Here is a 12,800-nt window from a genome sequence, read left to right as displayed (position 1 = left end):
GGCGGGCGGCGAGGTTTGAAACGCTGAGCCAGGGGCGGCGTGAAGGGTAGTGGGGCCGGAGCGGCGAGAGGGGCGGCGTGAAGGGCAGCGGGGCTGGGGCGGCCGGCGGTGTCGGTGGGTCCCTGTGAGTGCGGCCAGACCCGCGTGGTGCTGGGCTGTGTGGGGGGGGGGGCGGCGACGAGCTGCGTCTGGGCTTGGGGGTGTCCTGTGTGGGGGTTAGTGTGTGCGTTAGGTCTGTTTGGTACCCTCTGTTAATGGGATGTCTGTGTGCATGTCACCTGTATGGTGTCCGTATGTCCGGGAGATGGATTTGGAGTCCTGAGTGGTGTTTGTGTGTGTCCGGGGTCCTGTGCGATTTCCCCGTGTGCAGGGTCCGTGTATGTGGTGTGCAGTGTGTGTAGGGAGGGCTCCACGTGGGGACCGATGGATGTGCAGGGGTTGCTGTAACACCACCCTGTCCCTTCCCCTTTTTCCCCAGGAGCGTGTGAGGCACCATGGCACAAGCACTCGCCTCCCCAGGGCTGTTTTCTGACGATGAGGCTGCAGCCTCCCCTGTGCTCGAGTCCACAGCTGCGGGCTTTGGGGCTGACCTGCGCAAGGACCTGCTGCCGGAGTTCTCTGCCATCTCCCCAAACCTCGAGGGCTCTCAGGTCAGCTTGGAGCCCTGTAACAAACAGGGCAGCGTTTTCACTCGTGCCTGCTGTTCTCTGTACAAAAGAGGTGTGATGCAAAAATAACAGAGACTCTCAATAATGCATTTAGGGGGAGCATTTCCTGGGAGAGCAGTGGGCAGTGAGTGCCTCTCAGGGTGATGCTTGGTTTTGGTGTTAGGCCTTTGGCTTGTTGGTCTGATCCATTAGATAAAAAAAATAATGCTGGCGTGCTTGGAAATGTCTAAGAAAGCTTCTGGCATTGTTGGTGATTTTGAGACCAGGGAAATTCCTCAGCATTAGCAGCATAGCCAACATGTGTGCTCCATATTGTGGTTCCTGTTAAGTGTTCCCATGGGGGGTGTGTGCTGCCTCTCTGGCTGCCATATTTAACTCGTGCTGATTCTTACAGGCTGTAACTGAAGACAATAATGGAAAATTAAAGGTTTACCTCAGAGTTCGACCTCTGAAATCTACAGAAGTAGACAAGGGAGAAGACCAGGTGAGACACTGAATGAAGCAGAGTCTGAGCTGGCTGTGTGCCTGCTGGGAGATGCTGTCTATCCTCCTGCAAGCCACTGCAATGATGGATTTTATGTGTTCTTTAGGGCTGTGTCTGTATTGAGAACTCAGAAAGCCTTATTCTGAAAGCTCCAAAGAATTCCTTCACCATGCGGAGCACAGAGCGAGGAGTGGGACAAGCAGTGCACAGATTCTCCTTCACCAGGGTAGGTAGCTGGGACAAACAACCCATCTGGAAGTGATTTCAGCTTAAACCAGCCCTGCAGCTTGAAAAGCAGCCTTATTCATATCCACTGACCCCAGGGCACTGCCTGAACTCTGCAGTCTCATGCAATCAGGTTACTTCAGGTTTTAGTTGCTACTTCATTAGTTTTTTTAATTTTAAGCTGTTTCTGATAACTCTTTTTTGGCAGCAAATGGCAAACTCCTGTTCATAAGGCTCTAGACAGACTAGGGGCTGTAATGATATGGTATTGGATTAAATGAATGAGCAGCTTGTTTTTGTAGGGAGCTCAGCTGGAATTGCTGGTGGGTCTCTTGCTCATGGCTAGTGCAGGGAACAAAGGACCATGAAATATCACTTGAGCAACCATCAGCTAAAGATAGGAAAGATCTACATGAAGCCATTTTTCCTGTGTCTTGTTTACAGATTTTTGGACCAGAGGTGGGTCAGAAACTGTTCTTTGATGAGACAATGAAGCAGGTGGTAAAGGATGTGCTGAGTGGGCAGAACTGTCTGGTTTACACCTATGGCATCACCAATTCAGGGAAGACTCACACAATTCAGGGTAAGGATAGCACCAGGTGTTGTGGGGCCTGTTGAAGGGATTGTTTTCTGTCTTCTGCCTCTGAATCCTCAGCTTTGCTGCTGCTCTTGCTGCAGGCACTGCCCAGGATGGAGGGATTCTGCCTCGTTCCTTGGCCACCATCTTCCACAGCGTGGGGGACCGGCTGTACCAGGCCATGGACCTGAAGCCTGCCCTCTCCAACGAGGTGACCTGGCTGGACAGCAGGCAGGTGCGCCAGGAGGAGACCAAGAAGCAGATGATGCTGCAGAGGGGACTCTGGGAGGTAAGCACAGGCCTCTGGGGGCTCAACAGCAAGAGGAAAGGGGTGGTGTCACACTACCTGCATGCTCCTGTTCCTTGTTTCCTTCAAGGAGGAGCTGCTGACACCCATGAAGAGGAGTCACAGTGCTGAATCTCAGCTCCAGGCCACCACCAGTGGCAGCTTTGACAGTGGAGTTGCTGGGCTCTCTTCATCCAGCCAGCTCACCAACCGTTCAGACCTCAGCCAGACAGAAGGTATTTCTGCAAGCCTGTTGTGTGCTACCTGCTGCTTTTTGCTGGAGCATGGGGGAAGAAATGGTGATGGCTGTTTGGATGCTGTGTTCTGGGCAAGGGAGCAAAGGTGTTGTAGCCTCAGATTTTCCCTTTGAAAGATGCTATGTCAGAAAAACTCTTCATATATTTTGCCAGTATCAGAAGAATTCTCCACTCCATAATAACCAAGCCTTTTGAAATGAAATATTGCTTGACATTTACTCATTTCATTCAAGGAATGTGGTTATTGAGCAGCTGATTGCTGTGAGATGGGGATTGCTGGGAAGCAGGATGCCAGAGTGGCAGGCTGCACTGAGCACTTGTGCTTTGACTATCAAAGCCAGGATCTACCAGCTACTTCGGTATCCAGAAGCATGGAGTGATGGAGATAACAAGGACTGAAACTTCAGTTATGCTGGAAACAGTTCATGTTTGAAATATCTTGTAATTCTGGAATCAAAATTGAGTATGTGAAAGTCCTTACACAGAGCAGGTGATACTGATAAAGGAAACTTTAGGCTGTCTCACTGGGGACAGGCATTAGAATAGATGCAAATGAAAGGAAGTAAATGAAAGGATTTGTGCTGAGGTGGTTTTGCTGGCTGATGGAAGTATCTTACTGTAGACCTAAACCATTCTGTTGAACCCATGAAAAGCTGCCAGTCATGATTTGTTTTCCTTCCTTTTTTTCTCTTTTTTCCCCAGAACTTGGCCCTTGCTGGGCTGACTTGGATCGCATTTCACTCACCAGCCCAGAAGATGTGCAGTTCTCCATCTGGGTCTCTTTCTTTGAGATCTACAACGAGTTAATCTATGACCTGTTGGAAGCAGCTCTGCCTGGGCAGAACCGCAAGCGGCAAACGCTGCGGCTCTGCGAGGACCAGACTGGCAACCCCTATGTGAAAGGTGGGCCTGCCTGCAGGAGAGGGCTGGTGGCCTGCTAGGGAGGCTTTAGGAGTGAGTGGGGGGTGGCTTAGCAGTGATGTGCTGGAGAGCCCCACAGAGAGCTCTGATGTTGAGATTACAGGATTGTCAAATTTGCTGATGTCAAGGATATACAATAGTGAGGTTGGGGCTGAGATAAGTTTTCTGCCAGTGTCCCAACTGCTGTGCCCAATGCATGCTTGCTTTCCAGATCTGAACTGGATCAATGTCCGGGATGCTGATGAGGCCTGGAAGCTCCTGAAATTGGGTCGGAAAAACCAGAGTTTTGCAAGCACCCACATGAACCAGAACTCCAGTCGCAGGTCTGAAGGGAGAGGGATTGTTTAGGCAGAAATACAATTCTGAGGGGCTTTTAAAATTTGCTTTTTTTTTTTTTTGTAAATATTTGCATGTTTCTTTACAGTCACAGTGTGTTCTCCATTCGCATTCTGCACTTGCAAAGAGGTGGCAGTGAAGTTGTTCCAAAAATCAGCGAGTAAGTTTCAGGTTTTTTTAGGATTTGGGTGTAATCTCAACTTTCTTGTCTCTTTGGTTGAGGGCCTGGGGTATGGGAAGTATCTTGGTGATGGTGGTGTTGAAAGTATACTTGGAAGGAATGAATGTTAAGTCTTGGAATTCACAGGAGTTTGAGAAGTACTGCAAGGTACAACTTGAAGTAGTTCTCAGGCTTTTTGAGTGAAGGTAAATGTGAGCATCCTTACCTTTGCAGCAGGGCTGATTTGAGTGCCTGTTCCTGGGATGTATTTATCTGGAAAAAGGCCGTTCTGAGGATTGGCAAAGGATCTCTGAAGTTGACACTTCAAAGCTCATTTTGCTGTTACTTTGTGTATCCCCTACACTTAAGGCAGGCCCTTCTATCCATCAACAGCCCAGGCACCCCAAAAGAGTGGTCTGTGCCCTTATGGGGAATCTGGGGCGGTGACTGCAGGGTGTCTGAAGTGGAAACCTGATATTGCAGGATAAAGCCTGTAAATGTCACCTCACATCACCTGTAAGAGATGTGAATCTCACTGTGTTTCCCTCAGGCTGTCCCTGTGTGACCTGGCGGGCTCCGAGCGCTGCAAGGACCAGAGGAGCGGGGAGCGAATGAAGGAAGCCAACAACATCAACACCTCCCTGCACACCCTGGGCCGCTGCATCGCCGCCCTCCGCCAGAACCAGCAGGCCAGGTGAGCAGCCACTCCTCCAGAGGGGAGGGTGTGGGGGGTTTGTTTTTGCTTTCCCAGCTCACTGCTGTCTCTGCCCCAGGACAAAGCAGGCGGTGGTTCCGTTCCGGGACAGCAAACTGACCCGCGTGTTCCAGGGCTTCTTCACCGGGCGCGGGCGCTCCTGCATGATTGTCAACATCAACCAGTGTGCCTCCACCTATGATGAGACTCTGCACGTAGCCAAGTTCTCAGCCATTGCCAGCCAGGTGAGTAACACACACCAGAATCATGGCAGGGTCAGGGTAGCTTGGGTTTCTCCTGCTTCTGTGGGACTTGGTCCCTTCCCACCACAAGGAGAGGGGGCACGCTTGTACCTCATCCCTATGCTTCTCTCCACTGGTTATTACCTCCAGAGCATTTCCAGATTCTGCTAAACTGAAATGGCAGACAGGTTGCAGAGAGGGGCTGGCTGTGTTTAAAGACCAAACAACTTCCAGGCTTTGCAGATTGATAATGATGGTCTTTTCCCCTACAGCTTGTTCAGGCACCTCCCACAAAGCTTGGACTTCCATCCTTAAAATCCATCATCAAAGAACACAGCAGGCGAATCAGCCAGGGTCCAGAGGCAGAGCCAGAGGAAGATGTGGAATCAGAAGAAGACGCAGAGGATGAGGCAGATGTCTCTACGTATGAGAAGAAGGTGGGTTGTGATTTGTTTTACAGACTTTATGTGGATGCAAGGTCAAGAATGTGATTGTTAGCTTTGGCCTGGGGAGCTGGGATTGGAGCTCAGAGAGAGCCAAGAGAGATGACACAGAACCTCAGAAGGAAAAAGGACCCAGGAAATTGGGAATCCTTGACAAAAACATTCTGCAGTTGGTCTAAATCTGACACAAATGCTGAATTTGAAAGCACTTTGTCATCTGTGGAACAGTGGCAGTAACAGTGCAGGTGCAGACCTGTAATTCCTTCACTGCAAGGGAAATGTAGAAAACATGCAGAACAGGAATCTAAATGGGGAAAAAAATAATCAAACTTCCTAGATAAAGCAGGCAGTGGGGACAGCTGAAAGCTCAAGGTGAAGTCATCCCTACAGAAACGCAAACTGTTGTGCCAAGGTAGCAAACTCTGGTGACTTTTCTTTCCAAGTGACCAAACCCTTAAATCTAGATGCCTGCATCCTGCAGACATGGCATCACTGAGTTTCCTGCAGGTCTGAGCTCTGTAGTGCAGCGTGGGCAGCAGAGCTGTGTCTCTTGCAGGACCTGCTGCGTGCGGTCGAGGCTGCGCGGGAGCTGCTGGCACAGGAGCGGCAGAAGAAGCTGCAGCTGGAGATGCGCCTGCGCGAGGAGATCTGCAACGAGATGCTGGAGCACATGCAACAGAAGGAGCAGTGGTGGAGGTACAGCCTGTGCTGCTCTCCCTGCCTCTGCTCAGGATGAGCTGCAGCACCCAGGGACTGCCAGATCCTGATGTGGGGTTGGTTGTTGTCTTTGTAGCCAGCACGTGGATGCTCAGAGAGAGCAGCTGGAGGAACTGTACGAGGGCAAAATGAACATCCTGAAGGAGTTACTGACTGACCACTACCAGGAGGAGATGCAGGTTTGTTCAGGGCAATCAGGAAAGCAGCAGTGGGTTGGGAACGGCCTCTGGGTACTTGAGTGCAGGAAGATCTTTATGCAAAGTGAAAAGACAGATTTTGCTTTCTGAGGTATTTTTGCTGATATTATTTCATCCCTTGATCCACAATTTTTGCTTCTTGTCTCCTACTTTGTGTAGCCCACGAGGCTTCTTAATTTTGATCAGTCAATCTGGAAGCTAATGTACAACCATCCTGATTTGTCCATTTGTTCAACATGATTCTCTTTCCCCCCTTACTCCTTACACTAGTGGCTGGATTTGGGCTCTTCAGATTCACACAAGATGAGTTAATTTCTCTTCTTGCTCCCAGTTGTAATGATGGGTATGGACCTGTCCATATTTTCATGCCTACAGCGTTTGAGTGACCTCTGGGACTCCTTGCAGACTGCTCTTAAGATACCAACTTCCAAAACAATCCCTCTTCTTTAGAGTCTGTAAAAAGGTGGTTTAGGCTCCCAGGAAATGGGTTTGCTGTACTCTCTTAAAAGTAACCTTAAAGGCTGAGTTCAATGTGTCAAGTGTAGGATTGAGAAATTCTCCAGGAATAAAGACACAGAACGTTTCACACAAGTTGTGCTACAAAAATCTTGTTGACTCTCTGAACAAACTTCCTTTCTCAGGAGCGTGACGAGGAGATTTCGGAGCTCAAAGCTGCTCTGAAGGAGACCAAACAAAAGCTGGAGAGCCTGGATGCCAAGCAAAAGGAGTCAGAGCAGAGTGTACGTCGATCCAAGCGAGCGGGCACCTCGTCTGCTCTGCAGCAGGAGCTGGCAGACACCAAAGCCAGGCTGGAGCAGTGTCAGAAGGAGCTGAATTCCACAAGTGCAGGTACATCAGCGATGCTGCACAGGTTCTGAACCCTGCTGAGAGCTCCCTGTGCAGGGTTAGAGACACTTCCTTCAGGGTACATTGGATTTAGGCACCCTCAAAACATGATTTGACTTGTAGGTGACAGGAATAATGTGCTGGATGGGCAGTTTCACTTCATTTTCACAGGAAAATGGACTTTAGCACAGGATAATCCTTCCATTCAAATTCTTAAGCCCCTTTGTCTAAGTGAATGGGAGAAGCCTGGAATGTTTGTGCCTTTCTGCACAAACTCAAAAGCTTGTTCCAGCTTGCCTGTGGCAGCTTGTCTCAAGGCAAGTCCTGAATTTCAGGAATACTGAAAGCTGATCAATGTCCTGTTTCTCACTACTTTTTGTCTGTTCCTAGAGTTGCACAAGTACCAGAAATTAGTGGAACCACCTCCCTCTGCCAAACCCATTACTATGGATGTGGATAGGAAGCTGGAGGATGGACAGAAGGTAACTCCAGTTTGTGTTACAGAAAAGAACATTTGCAGGGCAGAGTGGTTGCCAGCTTAAAGAGAGTTTGGGGCTGCTGTTCCCAGGTTTTTAAACAAATGAAATGGGTTTGTTGAACTTACAGGAGTTTTTGAAGGTTGTAGTATTTGATCACTCAGATGGGATCCTCCCTCTGTGCTGCATGTCTGAATTTCCTTGGGGTGGCTTTGTTTGCAGAGCAGTGCCAAAACCAGCTGTTGCATTGAACCCCTCTCTTCTAGAACGTCAGATTGCTGCGTGCAGAGTTGCACAAAATTGGGGAGTCTCTCCAGTCTGCAGAGCGAGCGTGCTGCCACAGCACAGGGGCAGGGAAGCTGCGAGAAGCCCTGGGCATGTGTGATGACATCCTGGCAAGACAGGTGATGTGTCTGCTGTGCTGTGGGCTGCATGGGGGAGAGGGGTCCAGTCTGTGTGCTTTGCCATAATCACAGCAACCAAAGTTCTGGCTGCTGCAAATAAAATTATTTATTTGCCAGTGCGTATTTTGTGAAGGGAGCTCTATGGCTGGTTCTTTTCAATGGCTGCTAGTTGTGTATTTACCTCTCCACAGGAGACCCAAATTGTTCCTGTTCAGTTCACTGGCAGCCTGCACTTAAAGTAGGAGAATTCAGAGTTCTCATTTCCCTATCCACTCCATCACAGTTGCTATGGCAGCATATTTGCAGCAGGATGGAGCCAGCCTTGTCCCACCCTTACTGTCCCTATGTGTTAGTGAACTGCTACACTGTTCACAGTAGAAGCTTTTATGCATGGTCTTATTTAGCAGAACACTTAGTGAATTTTGGCAAGAGGCTGTTTATCCTCCTCAGTTCACAGTAACCAGGGAGTTAAGACAACTTCTCATTGTACCTGAAAAGCTGGAGAGGCACTTTCTGTACAAGACCAGGGGCAATAGCTTCATATTGAGGTTTAGATTAGATATTAGGAAAAAATACTGTAAGGATGCTGAAGCACTGAAAATACATTTCCTAGAGAAGTTGTGGCTGCTTTGTCCCTAAAAGTATTTTAAGGCCAGGATGGACAGGGCTTGGAGCAAGCTGGTCTAGTAAAAGCTGTCACTGTCCACAACAGAAGAACACAAGGATCTTTAAGGTCTGCTCCAACTCGGAATGGGCTTTTATTTCTATGGGCTTTTATTTTGATATTTTAAAAATATATTTGTATCTTGTTTTCAGGACCAGACCCTGGCAGAGCTGCAGAACAACATGGTGCTGGTGAAGCTGGACCTGCGCAAGAAGGCGGCCTGCATTGCTGAGCAGTACCACACGGTGCAGAGGCTGCAGGCGCCGCCCACCTCCGCCCTCAAGAAACGCTTCTGTGCCAACAGGGAGAACCTGCAGCCCAATCAGCCTCCTGGCAAAAAGCCCTTCCTGCACAACATCCTGACACGTTCAGCCACCCGTCCTGCGGCTACCAGAGGCTGGCAACTTCGTTCAGTCGCTCTATGACTTTTCAAAAGGAGGTCCCTACCCCGCTGTTACTGGAACAGGTGGCAAATCCAATATAATAGCATCTGGTTTTCATTGTGCGCTTCTTTATTGTTATTGTAGCTGCTTGAGACTTATGTAAACATCTCTGGATATGTATGTTTAAACTTTCAAACAATACCAAAGTGGACAAAGTGACCTTATGTGATTTAAACACTATGCTGAGGAAAGTCTTCAACTGTAAAATAACGCAGATGATCAACCTGTTTAACAAAAGAACAAGATAAAGGTGTTCTTGTCTATGTTGGCACACAATTCAAAAAATAAGTTCGTAAGTTCCTCCTTGAAAGATACTTTGCCTTCCTTGAATTATAATCCTTTATTGAAGTATACACGGTCTAGGCCACGGTGGCTGGCTTGGATCTTGGCTCGCAAATCTGGCTCCAAGCGTGACACCGCCATGGAACTGAGCAAAATAAACAGAAGGGGTTACACCAAACAAGCACCAGAGAGGAAAATGAGATAGACAATGCATCTGCTAAAATTCCTACACTGTCAAAAGAGTTTTTAGATATTTTTAAATATCTTCTCCAGGGCACATGAATCCCTGCTCCAAGGGCAGTGGGACAGTCCATGGAGTCAGGAAATGGCTGTTGCTGTTACCATGAGGGTAAGGATCCACTTCCTTGCTCAGGTTGTTGCTGGCAATTGAAACTTACCTTCCTAAAATGATTTTTATTAAATAGAATCTATTTTCCTATTTAACTTACTATGTCATTTTATTCAGTTGAATAAAAGGATTGTTTTTATGAGAGCTGGTTCACAGTAAAGTGAAATAACCTGCCAGGTCATTTGAACAGCTGCAATTTCCTGAACACAGTTCAAGGTCTAATCTTCCTCTGAACTGGAGAGCCCTGGCTGAAATCAAGAACTGTAGCACGTGTGCTGGGTTGGTTTGTCAAGTCATCTCCAGGTAGCCTAGTGACACTTGTTTACCACAGTTCCCTGTCCTGGGCCAAGCAGGGAGACAGATGGTGTCAGCTCTGTTGTACTCAAACACCCCTGAGAACTGGCTATTGTTTTCTGGAAGTCAGAAGCTGCCTTAGTTGGGCATTTTAATGGACTCAGCTCCAGCCTGGGCTGTTTAAGGTACAGCTGGGAGCTTGTTGAGTTTAGACAACCACTATTAAAATGAGAGGGACAGCTGAATTTAAGGCCCTGGCCATACTATGTACCAAACTGAGCAAAGTTTTTTAAGGAACTCATTCAGATTTCATAAGGATTTCAGCTATAATGAATATTGTTTCTAAGACTGCTTTCAGTACTGAGCTACTTGTGTATTGATCAAAAAGTCTGGAAAAATATTAACCAAATAACAAATGAGCACAGATATTCCAGTGCTGTTCTGTATAAATAGAAGAGTTTCCAGCTGAAAATAAAATGGGCTCTGACTGTATTTAGTGCATCCATAACCTTACTGGACATGAATATATTGTATAGAACTCATCTTGAGCTGCTGGGGTTTGTAAACAACTATTATATAATACTGATGAATAACATAGTTACTACTTTTCTGTATATTCTCTTGTTTATCACCTTTGTTACATGGGAATTAAAACTGCTTGAGCAGCCAATGATGTGTTTGTGTCTGTGTGCAGCCATGAGTGGATCTGGAATAACACTGAGGTAATAACTCACAGCAGTACCCACCTTTTCTGAGGAAACAGTGCACAACACAGGGGAGTTGCAAACACGAGACTAGAGGAGACAAAACCAGGTTTACAATATTTAGAGTGCTAAAACAGAATTCAAAAATCTTATACATGATTTAAGTAAAAAGCTTGTTTTCTGTACACAGTGAGGTAAAGTTCCACAAAGTGCTTTGTAACTTTTATTTCTCACTGCATTGTACCTTATGAAATCATTACCTACAAATAGTACTAAATGTTTCAATATAATGTTCCCAAATTTGTCTAAATTTACCATTTGATGTCCTTACACTGCTTTACCTTTGTGTGCATGACAAGAGAAAACGCCAGAACACAGCAAATTAAACCCCATTAACCAAATGTTTCCAGAATGATCAACCTCCAGGATGAGATTCCACTGACTGTTCAGAGGTAGCAGCCAAAGCATCTTTTCTAATCAAGCTGCCACATTCCTTTTTTTGCCACTCCCTTTCTCCCCTCCCTCTGCTTTTCTTGGCAGCTCCTTCTCTGCTAACGGCTTTTTAGTTTTTAACATGGTATTTTATCAGTTACAGAGATGGAAATAACTGCTGTGCCCTCAGTAACTCTCAACCTTTTTTCCTTAAAAAAAAAAAAAAAAAAGCAAATATTGCTGCATTCTCAAAACCCCTACAAGTATCTCTTAAGATAGCAAACCCAACCCAAGGAAACACTTACCAGAATCCAACTATTCCAACCTGAACGGGAGCGTTCATCCAAGGAAATTTCTGTTGAAATGAAATAAAACCACACACAGTGAGTATGGACTCTTTTCTTCCAGCTTCCCACCTTCCTGGAATTCTTTTAAGAGACAGATTGCACCTAAAAGACTCTGAGATGTGAAGGCAAAGCCCTGACCAGCGTGGTTTCATGCTGGGCTCCACTTTGGGAGCCAAATCCCTTTGGAGAGCAGCAAGGAAATTCCCAGGGGGATCAATGTACACAGGGATCCTGAGGACGTGTCAGAAACTCCAGTGAGTTTGTTTGTTTGACTCAGGACCTGCTCCTGGGCCTTTGCTTTGGGTCTCACAAGGCCACAGCAGCATCAGAGCTGAAATTTGGAAGTTTCCAAGTGGTGCTGCCCCACGTCTGCAGGGCACAGGGAATTCTGCCCAGGCATTCCAAGGAAGAGCTCAGTCTGGTTACAGCTCCTTCCCTTTGGTGGCATCAAATGGTTTTAACCTGCAACTGGAGCCACCAGCCATAAATAAAGGAGATGTAAATCTGCCTCTCTTAGCCCTTTCTCCTGTCATAACATTTCCCCTGATGTGCAGGAACTTGTCCCTGTAGCAACACTCCAGTTTTGCAGGAGTTCACCTTTTATTGAAGAAAAGAAGGGTTTGAGGACTGGGAAAACCAAGCTGAAAAAGCAACACATAACCCACATGCCTCATTAATTCTGTAACTTTTGCAGAACTTGAATATATGCCAAGAATAAATTGTTTTTGCAGGCTTTTAAAATTATTTAGGAATCCACTCTCATTGGTAGAATTTTAGTTGAAATTCATTACCAATGGAGCAAACCTAGAGCTGTTCAGTGGCCACTGCTGCCTCTTGCTCTATTGAGAACAGAACACAGCTGCCATAAGGACACAAAGGGAATTTTAAAATAAAATAGCTCACGAGGTAAAAATCACTTGAGACAGCTGATGATGTTTTCAGTGAAGATGGTGTTTCTGCAAGAAGAATTTCTCAAGATACAGAAGTTAGAGGGAAAAAAAATGGTGAACAAAAGCTGGGCATTGTTTGAGAATAGAAATGGGCAAAGGAAATGTAGAAAGCTCAGGAGGACAAAGCTCAGGGCTGAGGGAGGGAAAATGAGCCTGTGTGGAGCAAAACTTCTCCAGAGCCTGAGGGAGAAGAAACAATGTAGAAGACTGCTTCTCTTTTCTTTATTTTTTTTTTCTGGAGTCAATCTGTAATGCAGAAACGAGTGCAGGAAGAACTGGGCAATTCAGCAATAACCTGCAACAAGAGATAACAAATGGAGACAGAAAACAAAGCAAGAAGAGTGAAGAGTGAAGGGAGCAGCGTTTGCTGTTCTGGCATTCCCTGAACACCTCCATCTGACC

At 46.8% G+C, this 12,800-nt stretch overlaps 2 protein-coding genes across 5 annotated transcripts in view; one reads left to right on the top strand and one right to left on the bottom strand.

Moving 5' to 3' along the window:
• The first annotated feature begins 30 nt into the window (after nucleotides 1-30).
• Nucleotides 31-10,635, top strand: KIF20A (kinesin family member 20A). 2 transcript variants are annotated; one of them, XM_074552461.1, is made up of 19 exons: nucleotides 31-124; nucleotides 479-650; nucleotides 1,063-1,152; nucleotides 1,259-1,378; nucleotides 1,822-1,960; nucleotides 2,056-2,243; nucleotides 2,332-2,476; nucleotides 3,200-3,400; nucleotides 3,630-3,741; nucleotides 3,843-3,914; nucleotides 4,465-4,608; nucleotides 4,688-4,853; nucleotides 5,123-5,287; nucleotides 5,850-5,989; nucleotides 6,087-6,189; nucleotides 6,849-7,056; nucleotides 7,444-7,535; nucleotides 7,796-7,933; nucleotides 8,750-10,635. In XM_074552461.1, the coding sequence occupies exons 2-19, from the start codon at nucleotides 495-497 to the stop codon at nucleotides 9,020-9,022; spliced, it is 2,652 nt and encodes an 883-aa protein (XP_074408562.1). In that variant the 5' UTR covers nucleotides 31-124; nucleotides 479-494; the 3' UTR covers nucleotides 9,023-10,635. The 2 variants fall into 2 exon arrangements, with proteins under 2 accessions (XP_074408562.1, XP_074408563.1); XM_074552462.1 differs by having other exon boundaries at nucleotides 32-114.
• SFXN1 (sideroflexin 1) overlaps nucleotides 9,072-12,800 on the bottom strand; it is a 22,359-nt gene continuing 18,630 nt past the window's right edge. For 2 of the 3 annotated variants that reach the window (XM_074552464.1, XM_074552465.1), the window contains 3 exons: nucleotides 11,407-11,456; nucleotides 10,712-10,759; nucleotides 9,072-9,467 (listed from right to left, as the gene is read on the bottom strand). In XM_074552464.1, coding sequence (XP_074408565.1) covers nucleotides 9,371-9,467; nucleotides 10,712-10,759; nucleotides 11,407-11,456 — 195 coding nt within the window. In that variant the 3' untranslated portion in view covers nucleotides 9,072-9,370. Of the gene's footprint in view, nucleotides 9,468-10,711; nucleotides 10,760-11,406; nucleotides 11,457-12,800 lie in introns of those variants that run through there. The other variant, XR_012582833.1, reaches the window with a different exon arrangement.

This window comes from Zonotrichia albicollis, chromosome 15 (assembly GCF_047830755.1).
Source record: "Zonotrichia albicollis isolate bZonAlb1 chromosome 15, bZonAlb1.hap1, whole genome shotgun sequence".
NCBI lineage: Eukaryota > Metazoa > Chordata > Aves > Passeriformes > Passerellidae > Zonotrichia > Zonotrichia albicollis.
The sequence above is the reverse complement of the archived record's forward strand: the minus strand, read 5'-3'. Positions and strand labels throughout refer to the sequence as shown.